This window comes from Erythrolamprus reginae, chromosome 3, assembly GCF_031021105.1.
Source record: "Erythrolamprus reginae isolate rEryReg1 chromosome 3, rEryReg1.hap1, whole genome shotgun sequence".
NCBI lineage: Eukaryota > Metazoa > Chordata > Lepidosauria > Squamata > Dipsadidae > Erythrolamprus > Erythrolamprus reginae.
Genome location: NC_091952.1, coordinates 215,542,006 through 215,557,773, shown reverse-complemented (window position 1 = coordinate 215,557,773; position 15,768 = coordinate 215,542,006). Strand labels below are relative to the sequence as shown.

At 41.0% G+C, this 15,768-nt stretch overlaps 1 protein-coding gene across 2 annotated transcripts in view; it reads left to right on the top strand.

Moving 5' to 3' along the window:
* Nucleotides 1–684: 684 nt before the first annotated feature.
* The window catches only part of ARFGEF1 (ARF guanine nucleotide exchange factor 1), a 76,895-nt gene continuing 61,811 nt past the window's right edge, over nucleotides 685–15,768 (top strand). For both annotated transcript variants that reach the window (XM_070747883.1, XM_070747882.1), the window contains exon 1: nucleotides 685–1,203. In XM_070747883.1, the coding sequence (XP_070603984.1) occupies nucleotides 1,080–1,203 (124 nt within the window). In that variant the 5' untranslated portion in view covers nucleotides 685–1,079. The remainder of the gene's footprint in view (nucleotides 1,204–15,768) is intronic.

The window sequence follows — 15,768 nt, the reverse complement described above, 5'->3', positions numbered from 1 at the left end:
TGTTATATCTATGTATATTACCAGTACATATTTGACAAATAAATAATTAAAATAAATACTAGTATCAGGTAAACATTGTTATATCTTGGTATACTACCAATACGTTCTTGACAAAATAAAGAAATAAATAAAAATAAATAGACATCTAAACTACAAACCAGCTCCGTAAAGCCGTTGCTCGAAGGAAGCCCTTGATCACAAGAAAACAACAGTTTCCATCGAACTTTCGCTCTAATTCATTTTATAGCCTTAAATTAAATGAGGAAAAAGAATCCCAGCCTGGTCGAGTAAGAGTCGGGTCGCCGAGACGCCGGTAAAAAGTGTTTTCCCACCGCGGGGGCGAATAGGGCACAAAGAAAGTGAAGCTTTTCGGTCCGCCGGAGAGAGAAGCCGGCCTGGGCGACGGGAGGAATCAAATATGGCGGGAGAAGGCGGGAGGCGAGCGGGGCCGGCCTCCAATCACTTCCTCGTTCCCTTCTCTCTCTCTCTGAGGAGGAATCCCAGGCCCCTCCCCTCCCCGCACCTGTCGCGCGCGGCCGGCAGCCAGTCCCGGCTCCCGCTTCGCTACCTTTGCGCGGCTGGTAGCGCCGCTATTTGCTCGCTCGGCTCGCTCCCTCCCGCCTCTCCCCCCCCGCCTCCCCGCCCCGCTTGCGGCTGCGCCCTCTTCCCCCCCCCCCGGCCTTGAATCAACAGCGGCTGTATAGCAACCTCCAACGCCTCCGCCGCTTCCTCCTCTGTAAACCAACTCCGGCTCCGCGGCCTTGACGTCGTTTCCTTCCAACATGGCGAGGACGGGAGGCTGCTGCTCTCGATGCCGCCGCCGCTGCTTCTAAATGGAGGCTGAGGCGAACGGGCGGCGCTGCTTTCTCGTCAGATTCGCTCCGTCCTTCCTTCTCAGCGTCGAGCAGGGGCTGCCGTAAAGCCGCCCGGTCCAGAGCTCGGTTTTCGGTTCCGTCCGAAGAGGGGAGAGACACCCCCCCGTCCTCCTTTCCTGGGCTGAAGTCTCAGTCAGGTCCCGGTCCTGAGAGTCACCCCGGCTCTCCGTCCTCCCTCTTTCCCCTCACTCCCAGCGCTCCCTCATGTATGAAGGGAAGAAAACGAAGAATATGTTCCTGACGCGGGCTTTGGAGAAGATCCTGGCCGACAAGGAGGTGAAGAAGGCGCATCATTCCCAGCTGCGCAAAGCCTGCGAGGTGGCTTTAGGTAAATGGGAAGAGGGAGACCCGGGGGGGCTGAGTGGCAGCGAAGGGAGGTGTGTTTATGAGGGGGGAAAGGAGAACGGGGCATACCTGCGGGCGGGCAAGGCCGGGCCTTACAATTGTGAACGGGGCGGTTGTCATTGTAAGGAGAGAGGCCGGCCTGGGAAAAGAAGCGACAGAGGCGGCGGTGGGTGGGAAATGGAGGGTCGTTTGGGGTGAAAGGTGCGCGGAGTGGCGGGCGACCGAGATGCGCCGCAGTCAAGTTTTCGCCTTCGAGAAAGGGGATGAGGATGAGCCGCCTTGGCCCTTCGGGGACGCGGAGCCGGGCCTTTGTGATCTGGCAATGCGGCGAGTCACTCTCGGAGGTGGGTCCCAGGGATGGGGAGACAAGGCGGGGGTGGGGGGAAAGCCCTGTGCGTGTTTTGTCCTAGGAAAGCACCTTTTTTGAGCGTCAGCAGGAAGAATATGAATGATCCCTGAACCCTCCTCCGCCTCTTTTCCCTTCCCTCCCTTCCTTGCGTCGAGGGTGAAATAGGATCGGTTGCCTTGACATGGATTTTTTTTCCCTTTTAACCTCCTCCCTCTGCTCGTAAACACACCCTGCATGAATAGGCAAGGGAAGGTGCGAAGAGCTTTTGACCTGGAAGAACAAGGGAGGGAGCAGGTGATGGGCAGCAAGGGGAGTGGAGGGAGGGGGGGGACGGAAGCTGAAGACAAGAAGATGATGGAAAAAACAAGGCACAAGTGATACCCCTGGCAACGTTTGATACCTGATCTGAGAGGCTGTTGTGTAAAGGGAAAATTCACAACACCAGGAAAGGAGGCAGTGGCGGAAGAGGGCATCTATTGTAGCTTATGGAGATGGGGTTTTTTTTAAAAGAGTTGTTTGGGAGGATTTGTGGTCCTTGTCTTACCTGTTTATTTAAGTCATTGTGGAAGGAAATATGAAACTGATATTTATTAAATATGGATTTAAATCTTACTTGAACTACTAAAGGAAATCCTATCTTCATATATCTTAAGACTTCTGGCTCAAAGAAGGTATTCATTGAAATAGCAATAGCACTTAGACTTATACAGTGGTACCTCTACTTAAGAACGCCTCTACTTAAGAACTTTTCTAGATAAGAAATGGGTGTTCAAGATTTTTTTGCCTCTACTTAAGAACCATTTTCTACTTAAGAACCCAAGCCTGGAAAAAGTTCCCAGGAAATTTGAGAGCGGCATGAAGGCCTAGCCAGTTTCCTGCCATTCCCCCTTTAATCCTGGCCATCTGGGCTGCCAGAGGAGCCTTTTGGTGGCGCTTAAGGAGGCTTTGGGAGTCCAGAGCGAACAAAGCATTTTCCTTTCTCTGGCCGCTTGGACAGGAATAAAACTCTGCCAGCGCCCAGAGAAAATAAATGCTCCCTTCGCTCTGGGCAGCTGAGGAGTCACCACAGCGAAAGAAAGGCACTGTCTACAAAGAGAGTGAGCAAAAGGTGAGGGGAGCCCTTCAGCATGGGAAGGAACAGGCAGCAGGCAGCAGCAGCAGCCAGTGTATGGGAGGCAGCCTCGCGCTAGGTGTATGGGAGGCACGTCCTTGCTGCCTGAGTCCCTCTTTTTTTTTTTTAAAGCCTTAAAGTGTTGGATATTTTTGATTCCCCTCGCCTCACCTTCTTCCTTCGGCAGCGACTGTCCTTCTCCTCTTCTTCCTCCTACTCCTCCCACCCAAATTCAGAGCTTTTATTTCTCCTTTAACACTGTATAATGGGTTTGCACGCATTATTTGCTTTTACATTGATTCCTATGGGAAAAATTGCTTCTACTTAAGAACCTGGTCATGGAACGAATTAAGTTCTTAAGTAGAGGTACCACTGTACACCGCTTCATAGTGCTTTACAGCCCTCTCTAAGGAGTTTATAGAGAGTCAGCATATTGCCCCCAACAATTTGGGCCCTCATTTTACTGACCTTGGAAGGATGGAATTTATAAATTTATATGTATAAATGTGGTATTCATTTTTATCATTTCCTTTCATTGTGTTATACTTTGAGACATATAAAAGAGCTTATATAAAAATAGTGGAATCCAGTAGGTTAACTAGTTTATATAATTTATTTATTTATTTAATTAGATTTCTATGCCACCCTTCTCAATAATAATGATAAATAATGATTATTTAAAGCTATGCAATTAGACCTAGACCAGACAATTGATATTTTTGTGCTTAGATGTTATTAAATATTTTTATAATTTGGAAAAAATAACTTGTTGGGTTTTTTTTGCTTTTGACAAATTGCATTACTTTATGCACATTTCGAAGCTAAATATTTTAGATTAATTCATTTTTATCTTCTGTATTGTCAGAGCTGTTCAGTGTCTTAGCTTTAAATTTATCAGAAGAAGTAAATATAACTTTTATTTAAAAGTATCCAGGTTCTTTTTTAATGGCATCCCATCTCAAAAGTAAAATTTAATAGAAAATGATACAGTGTTAAAGGAGTTAAAAGATCCCTGCTTTAAATACTGGGATAAATACAAAATAACAGGGTGGATCCAGCATACCTCAGTAGCATAATAGTTTATAGCAGGAGGAACAGAACGACAGACAGACACACGTGTGTGTGTGTGTGTGTGTGTGTGTGTGTGTGTGTGTGTGTGTGTATTAAGGTACAGTATTGATGATAGTAACTTTCCTTTATGATTAATAGTTGATTTGGAAAGGCAGAAATTATCTACCACTTGTTTGTCAGTTCTAAATCTGTTTGCTATATTACTTTGATCTTTATTATATATAATAGTACAATTTTTTTCACTATACTTTTAGACTTTCATTACTGGAATTTGCAGAGGATCACTGTAAGATCTAATAATTTTCTATTGAATTTTACTTAGATTTGCTGCTGAGGTAACTGAAAGTTTTTCCTCCAGTTTTAACACAAAACTCATCTAATTCCAATTTATCCTTTCTCAAAATATATACACTACATAGGTTAATAAATAAGAGAAAGTACACAGACCTTTCCTCATTCCTTTGCTGACCTTAAATGTTTTGCCATATACCCAGACCATAACTTCTTGTCTTATGCATAGGTTTTATGTGAGGACAGAGATGTATTCTGAGATTCTCATTTTCTTAAGGGCATTCACAGCTTGACACAGCACGAAAGAAGTGAAGGCCTTTCTATGGTCAATTAAACACTTATTAGATTTTTAGGCTTTCTCAAATATCCAGCATGCATTAGCAGTAATGTCTTTGGTTTTCAAACTTTTATAAAACATACTAAATATCTGGCATCTCTAGTTCTTTGTAGAGTTCTAATCTGCATTGAATGGTCCTAAGAATTATTTTGCTAGCATTAAAGATATACAATTGTTCAAAAATTCTGTTAAGTGTTTTTTCTTTGAATAGTTACTTGACAGATCTCTTTCAATCAATTGGATAGTCTTGTAAATGGAATATCTTCTAAAGTATCATGGATGAAGATATATGTAAAAAAATTCAGTATTCCTTCTTTCTGTAATCTTATTTGAGATTATTATCTGTCCGTTTTAAACATGCTAATTGAAGGTTGGGACTTCTTTCTGACTTGGAGTCTTTCTGGTTGTTTTTCTGGGTCTGTTTCTATCTTCGGTAGTTTTGCAAATGTTGTAATATTGCTTTTGTCACTTCTAATAGCTCTGTTAATTTTTTTTGTCAAGTTCCTTGCTGAGTTATTTTTCTTTCTTTCTTGGTTTTAGTTTTATATCCAATCTCTCTGCTTTGCAAAATGGTGTGTGTGTGTGTGTGTGATTTCTCTCCTTTGCCATATCATTCTTTCTCCTCCTTCAAGAGATTGGACAGAAAGGGATTTCATGAGAATAAGATTTTTTTGTAGTGTGACTGTGGTTTACAACTCTAAGCTGTGATGCAATTGCATTGCTTTTTATGTGTATAGCAGACAGGCGCATTCTAAATAATTCTGTATTTCCAGATCATTTAAAAGGACTATCATTATGATTCTTCCTTAAAACTGGTAATAAAATGAAGGAATAGTCAATGTAGTAAAGCATTTGTTTTATTTTGCTTTTGGGCAATCCTTATTTGTACTGAGATCAAAAAGGAAAAATTCTTCCTCCACTTTTTAGGATGATTTATCTTGATTTTCATTAAATTTTTATCATTAGGTAATATAATTAGTATAATATCCTAATTTTAACCAATAGGTATTTTTTGCTCTTTTGCTCTTGCCTGTTTTACTTCCAATGCCAACCTTGTTATTTTTTTCCATTGCCGTCCTTAAAAACATAAAAGCAAGTTCTGATGGAGGTAAGGTTAATCCAAGAAGCTACAAGTAAACACATTTGATGTTCTGACACACTTTCAGCCCCAAAGGTTTACTGAGTGGCTCTGGGCCAGTCATTCTCACTCTAGACTGACTCAAAGGGTATTGTTATAGAGGAAAATAGGAAGAAGTACTATATCTGCCAACTTAGGCTCCTCAATAAAATGCAAGATATAAATTAAATAAAAATGCTATGTTAACATTGTAAAAAAAACCCACTAGGTTGAATTTGCTAAGTGATATGTAAAAATAAAGTGTTATATTTTTGCCTATGGGGAAAAAAAATCAAAATTACTAGAAATGTAAAAATGAATGCACATAGGAAATTTGTACATACATTTATTGAGTATACTAATCATTTGCTATTGGAGCAAGATGGAATCTGGGAAGAGAGAGTGAAGCTGACTATGCGCAGCTCTTCCTCACTTAAATCCCATTCACGTGCAAGTCTTGTCATCCCTCCCAAGATGTCAAGGTCCTCTTCAAAAACGATGGACGAACCTCATCATATACAAATCATTATGACAATCTAATAAAAGGTAACAAGTACATTTATAGAATTAGGCTGCATAACTCATCCTACATGTATAGATTGAGATATAAATCTTGCAAAGCCAGTTAGCTTATGTCTTTAGACTAGATTCACTTTTTCATATTAGAAGAAATATATTTACTATGTTTAGAATGTAGCAATGGTATAGATTATGTACTCTCCCTTGTTCCCATTACTTAAATATTAATTTTAGTCTGTATGCTGTTCCAATCTTCATGTTTTACAGTTACATGAAAATGATCCAACAGTCAATAAAAAAGCATTCCCATGAAACAAACAAACCTTGAGCTTGAACACAATTGGGCGAAGGAAAACCTACCAGTACTTTAAGTAATTGAAATACTGTTTTGAAATAATGAAATAATGCTAACAAACTTTTTCTAAGATTCATTTGGAATCTGTTTTTCTTTAAATTAAATCCTTTATTTCATGTTCTGCATATGATACAATAGAAATAGAATTTGATGATCTCTCCATATAACATGTCTATGGAGATTATCAATCATCCAGGTCTTGGTTATATTGAAGACACTTTTTTCAAAGGTAACTGGACATTATTTTTTCCTTTGAAAACATTTCATCGCTCTTCCAAGAAACTTTTTCAGTTTTGAAGAAGTGTCTTGGGTGAGAAGCAAGACATATTGAAAGTCCAAATGCCTTTTGGAAAAGCACTTTCGGGCTCCATATAACATCTTTTCAGATATTAAGAGTTCTTTCAGTCTTTTCTTCTCAAGGCTAAAACACTTACCGTAGTTCCTTTAGACTTTCTTCATAGCTATATGTATCTATTCCCCTTATCATTCCTAATTATTCTCTGAATTCACTCCAGTGTCCCTGAATTCTTTTTAAAGTATGTTCCCAGGATTGCATATGACACGAGGTGATTTGTGATCCATGACTGTAACTTGTTGTTGTACCTCATGATTCTTGACAAATGTATCTTTTTCTCTTATGTACGCTGAGAGCATACGCACCAAGACAAATTCCTTGTGTGTCCAATCACACTTGGCCAATAAAGAATTCTATTCTATTCTATTCTATTCTATTTAGAATAAAGTATAACTTGGAGATTTGGAAATTGTTTTGATGATGCAGTCTAAATTTGCATTTCCTTTTTCTCAGCCATATTATACTGCTGACTCATACTCAGTTTGTGATCAAGTATTATTCCATCGTCTTTTTTTATAAGTCCAGTTAATAAGATCTCACATTCTACATCTGCGCACTTTATTTCTGTTACCCAAATGAACTTTTTCTCTAATGGTTTCAAGCTTATTTCCTTAATCTAATTTTACATTTTATTCCTATCTTCTTGATTATTAGCCATCCCACATATTTACTTTAGTAAGCATTGGTTTTTCCTCTTAATCCTTTTGCAGATAGTCCTCACTAAATGGTCCTAATTGGGACTGGAATTTCTATCACTATTAGAAGTTGTTGTTAGGTGAAAGATGATTGCATCACTTAGTGATGGCAGTTCCAGTAGTTCCAGTTTTTGTTGTTAGGCCAGGCCCACACTGTTGTTAGGCCAGGACTTCAAGCTTCTTCTGAACTATGTTTGCCTCCACTTCAACTCCCTGACACATCTGCCACTCCCTGTTCCCATATCTGACTTTTTTTTTTGCTTTCCTGTACTCTGCCACCTTCCCTACTGCCCCCAACTGAGCTTTGCCCTTGCAGAAAGTGCCCTTGGGGAATTGGACTGCTGACTTCAATGTATTGGAATCTGCTGGATCTTCACCAGGCCGGACTAAGAGTGAGCAGAGGGTCTGCAAGTAGGGTTTTTTTGGTGCTGGGCTTTCCTCCACTCTCACTAAAGCTCTGCAGGCTGGGTCTCCAGGAGCACTTCCAATATGAGCTGCAGAGCTTGCACTTCACCTCTGGAAAGATATCTTCGCTCCCTTTCCTCCAGTTCTGCTGTCACCCTGAATAATGCCTCAGGCACGGTTTCTACTTTCACCTGGGTAGCAACCTCCTTTCCTGCCTTGCCTGGTGATCAAGAGTGCTGCACTTCACTGTCCTTTCCCATGGCCTCCTTCCAGGCCAGGTCTACAAGCTCCCCATAACAGTGCCACTGTGTCGTGCTCATTGCATACAGGCACTGGCTGCATGCTTACCCAATACAATCATACCTCGTCTTGCAAACGCCTCGTCATACAAACTTTTCGAGATACAAACCCGGGGTTTAAGATTTTTTTTGCCTCTTCTTACAAACTATTTTCGCCTTACAAACCCACCGCCAGTGTTCCCTCTATTTTTTTTGGGGGGGGGCGGAAAAGTATAGTGTCTGAGCGGCAGTCCCTTCGGGACTGGGCGGCACAGAAATAATAAATAAATAAATAAATAAATAAATAAATGATAGATAGATAGATAAACAAACAAACAAACAAATAAATAAAAAACCCACCCTGTTTTGCCTCAGAGAATGTCAAAATAAAATACTGTACTGTGTGTCTATAACGGTGAGCTCATAATAGGGCAACTCTATCAATATCAAAATGCCACTTAAATAGTTGAGCTAGTTTCAAACTAGATTTTGATTTTCTTTCTCTCTTCCTTACTCCCATTCTTTTTCTTTCTCTTTTCCTTCCTCTCTTTTTTCTATCTGTTTCTCTCTCTTCCTCTCTTCCTCTCTCTCTCCTTCCCTCTCACTCTTTCCCTCTCGGCTTCTGGGCAGGTTTGGAAAACTCTGAGTTGATGATGATTTTTAAGTGAGCGATTGCTCACTGCTCAGCTTAGAGGGAACTATGCCCACCGCCGCTGCTGGGATGCCCCGCCTCCGGACTTCTGTTGCCAGCAAAGCACCCGTTTTTGCGCTGCTGGGATTCTCCTGAGGCTCCCCTCCATGGGAAACCCCATCTCCGGACTTCTGTGTTTTTGCGATGCTGCATGGGAATCCCAGCAGGGAATCCCAGCAGCACAAAAACGGGCACTTCACTGGGAATGGAAGTCCGGAGGTGGGGTTTCCCAGCGAGGGGAGCCACAGTGAAATTGCAGCATCACAAAAACACAGAGGTCCGGAGATGGGCTTTCGAGGACTTCAATGTTTTTGCGATGCTGCGATTTCACTGATGCTCCCTTCGCTGGGAAACCCCACCTCCGGACTTCCGTTGCCAGCAAAGCGCTCGTTTATGCGATGCTGGGATTTCCCTGCAGCATTGCAAAAACACAGAAGTCCGGAGATGGGGTTTCCCATGGAGGGGAGCCTCAGGGGAATCCCAGAAGCGCAAAAATGGGTGCTTTGGCTGGCAAAAGGGCTGAATTTTGGGCTTGCACACATTAATCGCTTTTTCATTGATTCCTAAGGGGAAACATTGTTTCATCTTACAAACTTTTCACCTTAAGAACCTCATCCCGAAACCAATTAAGTTTGTAAGACAAGGTATCACTGTATCTGGATTCTGGGCCAACAACAGAGGAAGAAGACAGCAAAGAATCAGCTGGTGGTGGCAGTAGTGTGTGTGTGACAGTGGTGTGTGTGTGTGCGTGTATTGAAACATCCTTGCAGTCAAAAGTGCACATGGGCTTCCAAATGCCCGAATTTTGATCATTTAACCACATTGATTCTGTGACAACCATACTTTCAAGGACCAGTTGTAACCAGTGTTCCCTCTAATTTTTTTTGGGGGGTGGGCGGAAAAGTATAGTGTCTGAGTGGCAGTTTCTTTGGGACTGGGCGGCACAGAAATAATAAATAAACAAACAAACAAATAAATAAAAAACCCACCCTGTTTGCCTCAGAGAATTTCAAAATAAAATACTGTACTGTGTGTCTATAACAGTGAGCTCATAATAGGGCAGCTCTATTAATATCAAAATGCCACTTAAATAGTTGAGCTAGTTTCAAACTAGATTTTGATTTTCTTTCTCTCTTCCTTACTCCCATTCTTTTTCTTTCTCTTTTCCTTCCTCTCTTTTTTCTATCTGTTTCTCTCTCTTCCTCTCTTCCTCTCTCTCTCCTTCCCTCTCACTCTTTCCCTCTCGGCTTCTGGGCAGGTTTGGAAAACTCTGAGTTGATGATGATTTTTAAGTGAGCGATTGCTCACTGCTCAGCTTAGAGTGAACTATGGTTGTAACTATTGTTATTTTAGTGCTGCCAATGTTTGAACAGTTGCTGAACAAATTGTCATTAATCAGACTATCTAAATGAATAAAATTACTGAAGAATAAAAGTTCAAAAGAGAACTTTGTGGTATCTCAAATAGTACTTTATTCCAATCTAGTGAGAAAACAATAAGTACTGAAGTACAGTTTTCAAGTCAACTATATATCACTATTTTATTATATGTTATGCCATTCTGTGCACACTTGCTTGCTAAAAAGAATGGGATAGAGTATCAGATGCTTTGCTGTAACCAAGATGTTGTTGCATCTTGTTTAATGGCAATATATTTTTGTTATTAAGGATAATACCTTATTGTTCTCAAATAAAAGTGTTTTAATTTTGCACAATAAGACTTTTGCCTACTATTATTTTTATAGTTATTAAATGTTTTAATTAACATTTGTGATCATTTACTCTTGCAGTCTTTTTTTAAAAGGCCATGATAAGTTTTTATTCAGTCCTGATTAACTGCACTTTAGACTCTAAAATTGGCCATGTAAAAAAATTTAAAGTCTGCAGGAATGATGTTTTTACTGTGCCATCTGAGGTTTTATTGGTATAATTTAGATGCCTAATGAAATTTCTAATTACCAAGTTTAAAGGCTTGTTCTGTGATGATCAGCAGATGTATCCAGTTACATGTTGTCTGTTTGCACATATGGTGTCAGGCTCTTTGGCAGCTGCTTAAAACCATAGATTCTTCCCCAAGCCCAATTCTTCCAGAGTTCTCATGAAAAAGATTTGCTGAGATAAATGGGGTGGACTTAATAAGAATGCCAGCAACTGAGCTATTATCAATTTGGAATCAATATATTCCATATAAACTGATGGGGCATGCTACCTGCAGATACCATCAAGATATCCAATATACAGTAAAATGTGTTTTCCTTCCACATTGAGGAAATAGTGTTCAAAATATTAATGTGGTTTTCAGGTTGTTTAGGAACCAAATGTCACATGTTTGGAAATTTGAATCTTGGCAAGTGGGTTTATTTTCTTTTTGGTTTGAAACATCTGTCAATTTCATCAGTCTTATAAGCTGATAAGCATGATATGTTGAAACCAAAAAGAAAAGATGTCTATTTGCCATGATTCAAATTTTCACCAACAAATGACATATAGATAATTCTACCTCTGTCCTTTCAACACAGTTGTGCCATAGGGCTCTGACCTGTATAAAATATGCAGGTAATTCTTGACTTATGACTGTAATGGAGTCTATCTATTATGGTTGTCAGTTTTGATAGTCATAAAGTAGGTAATCACATGACTGGACCCAATTTTATAACCTTTTTTGGAATAGTTGTTAAACAAACCTATAGTTCCCTATAAGGTACTTTTGTTCCCTGTAAAGTACTTTTATGGAAAGCCAAAAGTAAACTGGTTTTCAGCAAAACATCATGAATTGTGATAAAGTGACTGCAAGATAATGCAAAGAGCCAAAATGCTGCCCTATGATCCACAAGGAACAGACATCCGAAGCAACTTGTAAGTATATTTGGGAAGTCCATTGTAACTTTGTTGTAACATTGCAACATTGTTGCTAAGCAGTCAGTCATAAGTTGAGGACTATCTGTATTTTGTTGTTGCTTCTGCTATAAAACCATAATATATTTTTTCAGTGATTGTAACTTTGAACAATCATTAAATGAACTGCTGTAAATCAAGGACTAGCTGTATTTGATTTTTGAAAAATTTAATAACATTTCATGAAAGTTACTTTCCAATTAGCATGAGAGCATTCTGATTTATGATCTCACACCTCCATTAGTTTACTACCTTTTTGTCTTTTTTTCTCTGTTGCTTAATTGATATGTAAAAATATGCCTATTTTTGTTTAAATTAGTGCTTTGGATTGAAAAACTACTGGTCCAAAGTTAAGAAAAAAGCTGATACCACCCCCCTCTTTCTCCGAAGCTGAGGTTTGATCAAAACCTGAATGTATTATTCTAGTCACACAGGAAAAACGGGAATACGATATCACTTTTTCTAGATAACAAAATATTAAAAAGGCACACATGTTATGAGCTGCAGCTCATCTCATCAGATGCATAGAGATGATGAAAGCTTAACACTTTTTATAATGTTTTTTGATCAGAAAAGGCGCTATCAGACTCCTCCTGAATTTTTGCCACTATAAACTTACACATATCTCCTCTTACAAACACATGTGAAGTGTTATCATTCTAAAAACTCTTAAAGCTTTTTCAGAAGTTAATTTATGCAAAAGATACTTCACCAGTCTAACACTCAGCCACCACAGAAATCAGATGAAGAGAGCACACAGATAAAGTGGCAGGGGAACAGGTTGAGTCAGCTAATCTAGACCCTGAGCTAGAAAAAGTCTCAACCCAGCAATGTTTCACAAATTGAGAGAAATATAAGTATAAGTTGAGGGGGAAAGAATAATGATTTATCAAATAGTAGTACTAAGTTAGTTAGAGCTATGTAGGTCTCAGACTGTTTGCTGCCCCACAAAGCAGAATACAGGGAGGGAGAGTTGAAGGGGAGGCAGTCCCTTACCTTGGAAAAAAGGAGCCATAAATTGGGAGGGACTGAACCCAGAATGGCCTGGATTTTTATGGGTTTTCGAGTAATGACTGGCAGAATTTGGATAATGATGGCAAGGAGGAATGCCAAAGTTGCTGTTGATAAGCACATGACATTGTGCTTTACGACTGCATCGCTTAGTGATAGACTACGAGTCCCAATTACCATCACAATTTGAGGACTACCTATAATATATTTGATTAGGATTTAGCCTGGTGCAATAAATGAACTGTATCTTTTTTTAGGGTTATATAAACTGCTGCAGTTTAATCAATTTGGATTAAAACAAATCTTGAGTTAGCGTTAATAAATAATAAATCAAATAAAAAATATTGAGTTAGCATGAATAAATAATAATTGCTGGGATGAATGTTAAGTGGACTGAAATAATTTTCTATTACTGTATTTTTTGGAGTATAAGACACACTTCCCCTCACCCCCAAGAGGGTGGAAATGGTGCATCTTATACATTGAATACAACCATTTTGGGCCTCCTGAAGTTCTGTCCCTCGGTCCCATTTTGTGAAAAATGGGCATGTTTTTTGTAAAAGTGGGGAGGTGGAATGCACCCCCCCCCCATTTTTGTGAAACTGGGCAAAAAAGGGGCCATGTTTTGCAAAAACTGGCATTTTTGCCTTCCCCCCAATCCCTAGGAGCACTCTGCAGGCTTCCTAAACCCTCTACATGCCCCATTTTTCACCCGGGGTGCACAGAGGGTTTGGGAGGGTGGGGGCCAGGGAGGACAACTACTTTTTTTCCTTACTTCTTTGAAATCTTGGTACGTCTTATACACCGGTGCATCTTGTAGTGAAACAACATAGTATGTAGGTATGTATGTATGTAGGTATGTATGTATGTATTAGATTTCTATGCTGCCCTTCTCGAAGCAACTCACGGTGGTGTACAACATTGTAAATACAAACAATATATGTGATAATTAATTATTTTAAAAGGACATATACAAAATTAATAAAAATCTAAAACCCCTTACGCAGTCATCCAATTCAATCATTCATATCGGCCGGGGACAATCTCGTGGTTCACGGTCCCCATGCCCACTGGCAGAGGTAGGTCTTCAGAGCTTTACGAAAGACCAGGAGGGAGGGGGTGGTACGTATCTTCAGAGGGAGTTCATTCCGGATGACCGGGGCTGCCACAGAGAAGGCTCTTCCCTAGGCCTCGCCAGGTGACATTGTTTGGCCGACGGGACCTGGAGAAGGTCAACTCTCTGGGACCTAACCGGCCACTGGGATGCATGAGGCAGAAGATGGTCCCGTAGGTAGTCTAGTCCTAAGCCATATAGGGCTTTATAGGTCATAACCAGGACTTTGAATTGTGCCCGGAGACCAATTGGCAACTAATGCAGCTCATGGGGTGTTGTTTAAATGTGGGCAGATCTTGGCAGCTCCATAATAGCTTGCGCGGCTGCATTTTGCACAATTTGCAGTCTCCGAACGTTCTTCAAAGGCAGCCCCATGTAGAGAGCATTGCAGTAATCGAGCCTTGGGGTGATAAGGGCATGAGTGACCGAGAAGTGACTCCCTGTTCAAATAGGGGCGCAAATGATGCACAAGGCGTACCCGTGCAAACGCCCCCCTCACCACAACTGAGAGATGGTCTTCTAGGCTCAGCTGTAGATTGAGGAGGATACCCAAGTTGCAGACCCTCTCCAAGGGGGGTAAGGAAACACCCCACCCCCCAAGGTAATGGACGGACAGAGGAATTGTCCCTGAGATGCAAAAACCCACAGCCACTCCATCTTGTCAGTGTTAAATCTGAGCCTATTAACGCCCATCCAGACCCTGATAGCCTCCAGAAACCGGCACATTACCTCCACTGCTTCACTGAGAAGACATGGGGTGGAGATGTATAGCTGAGTATGGTCAGCATACTGATGGTAACTCACCCTGTGCCCTCGGATGATCTCACATAGCGGTTTCATATAGATATTAAACAGCAGGGACGAGAGGACTGACCACTGAGGAATCCCACACAGGAGGGACCTAGGAGTCGACCTCTGGTGACCTGCCAACACCGACTACGACCGGCTAGAGAGGTAGGAGGCAAACCACCGCAGAATGGTGTCTCAAGCCCCCAGTCTCTCCAGCTGGCACAGAAGGATGCCATGGTTGATGGTATCAAAAGCCGCTGAGTGGTCAAGAAGCACCAGGATAGAGGTTTGACCCCTATCCTGGGTCCACCAAAGATCATCCGTCAGTGCGGCCAAAGCAGTTTCAGTGCTGTAGCCGGGTCTGAATCCTGACTGCCGAGGACCCAGGTAATCGGCTTCATTCAACGACCGTTGAAGCTGGAGCAACACCACTTTCTCAACAACCTTACCTATAAAGGGAAGGTTGGAGACAAGACGATAGTTGTTCAAAATATCTGGGTCCGGGGAAGGCTTCTTGAGGAGGGGGAGCACAAGTGCCTCCTTTTAGGGAGCCAGAAAGGACCCCTCCCTCAGAGAAGCGTTGATAATCTGGACCCAGCTCTGTGTCACCTCCTTGCTGGCCAGGAGGGACACGGATACAATAAACTTGTGAACCTGTAGCAAACTGTCCCCAGATAACATTTAAAAATCATCTCTAATGTTTCATTTTTTACATGGATTATATATGCTAAGTATATGCCATCCCCTTTAGATTTTTGAGGGAAAAGGAGGGTATCTTTATTTTTATATATTTTGTATATTTATACAAGTTTTACTTGTATAGCTGTGATTTGTCATACAGAATTTAATTGTACCATTTTTTATGTCAGGGTGAAGCTAATTAAATAAAAGCTTGGAACTTTATTTCCTGATTTCATATATTTCATTGTTGCTAGAATCAGCATCTTAATGTTTTAAGATTAATTTACTTATTACATCTTGTCTCTCAGAAGGTCAGTGTATTGTACATAGTGTTCCTTTGTTCTGTTTCTTACCACAGGAGGCATCTGAAGTAACTTGGGGAAGAATGATCTTCCCAAAGTTTCCAAATTTCTGTGGCTCAGTATGGACTTGAACCTGGATTTCCGTGGTGACAATCCAACGCCTTAACCATACTACCACACCTG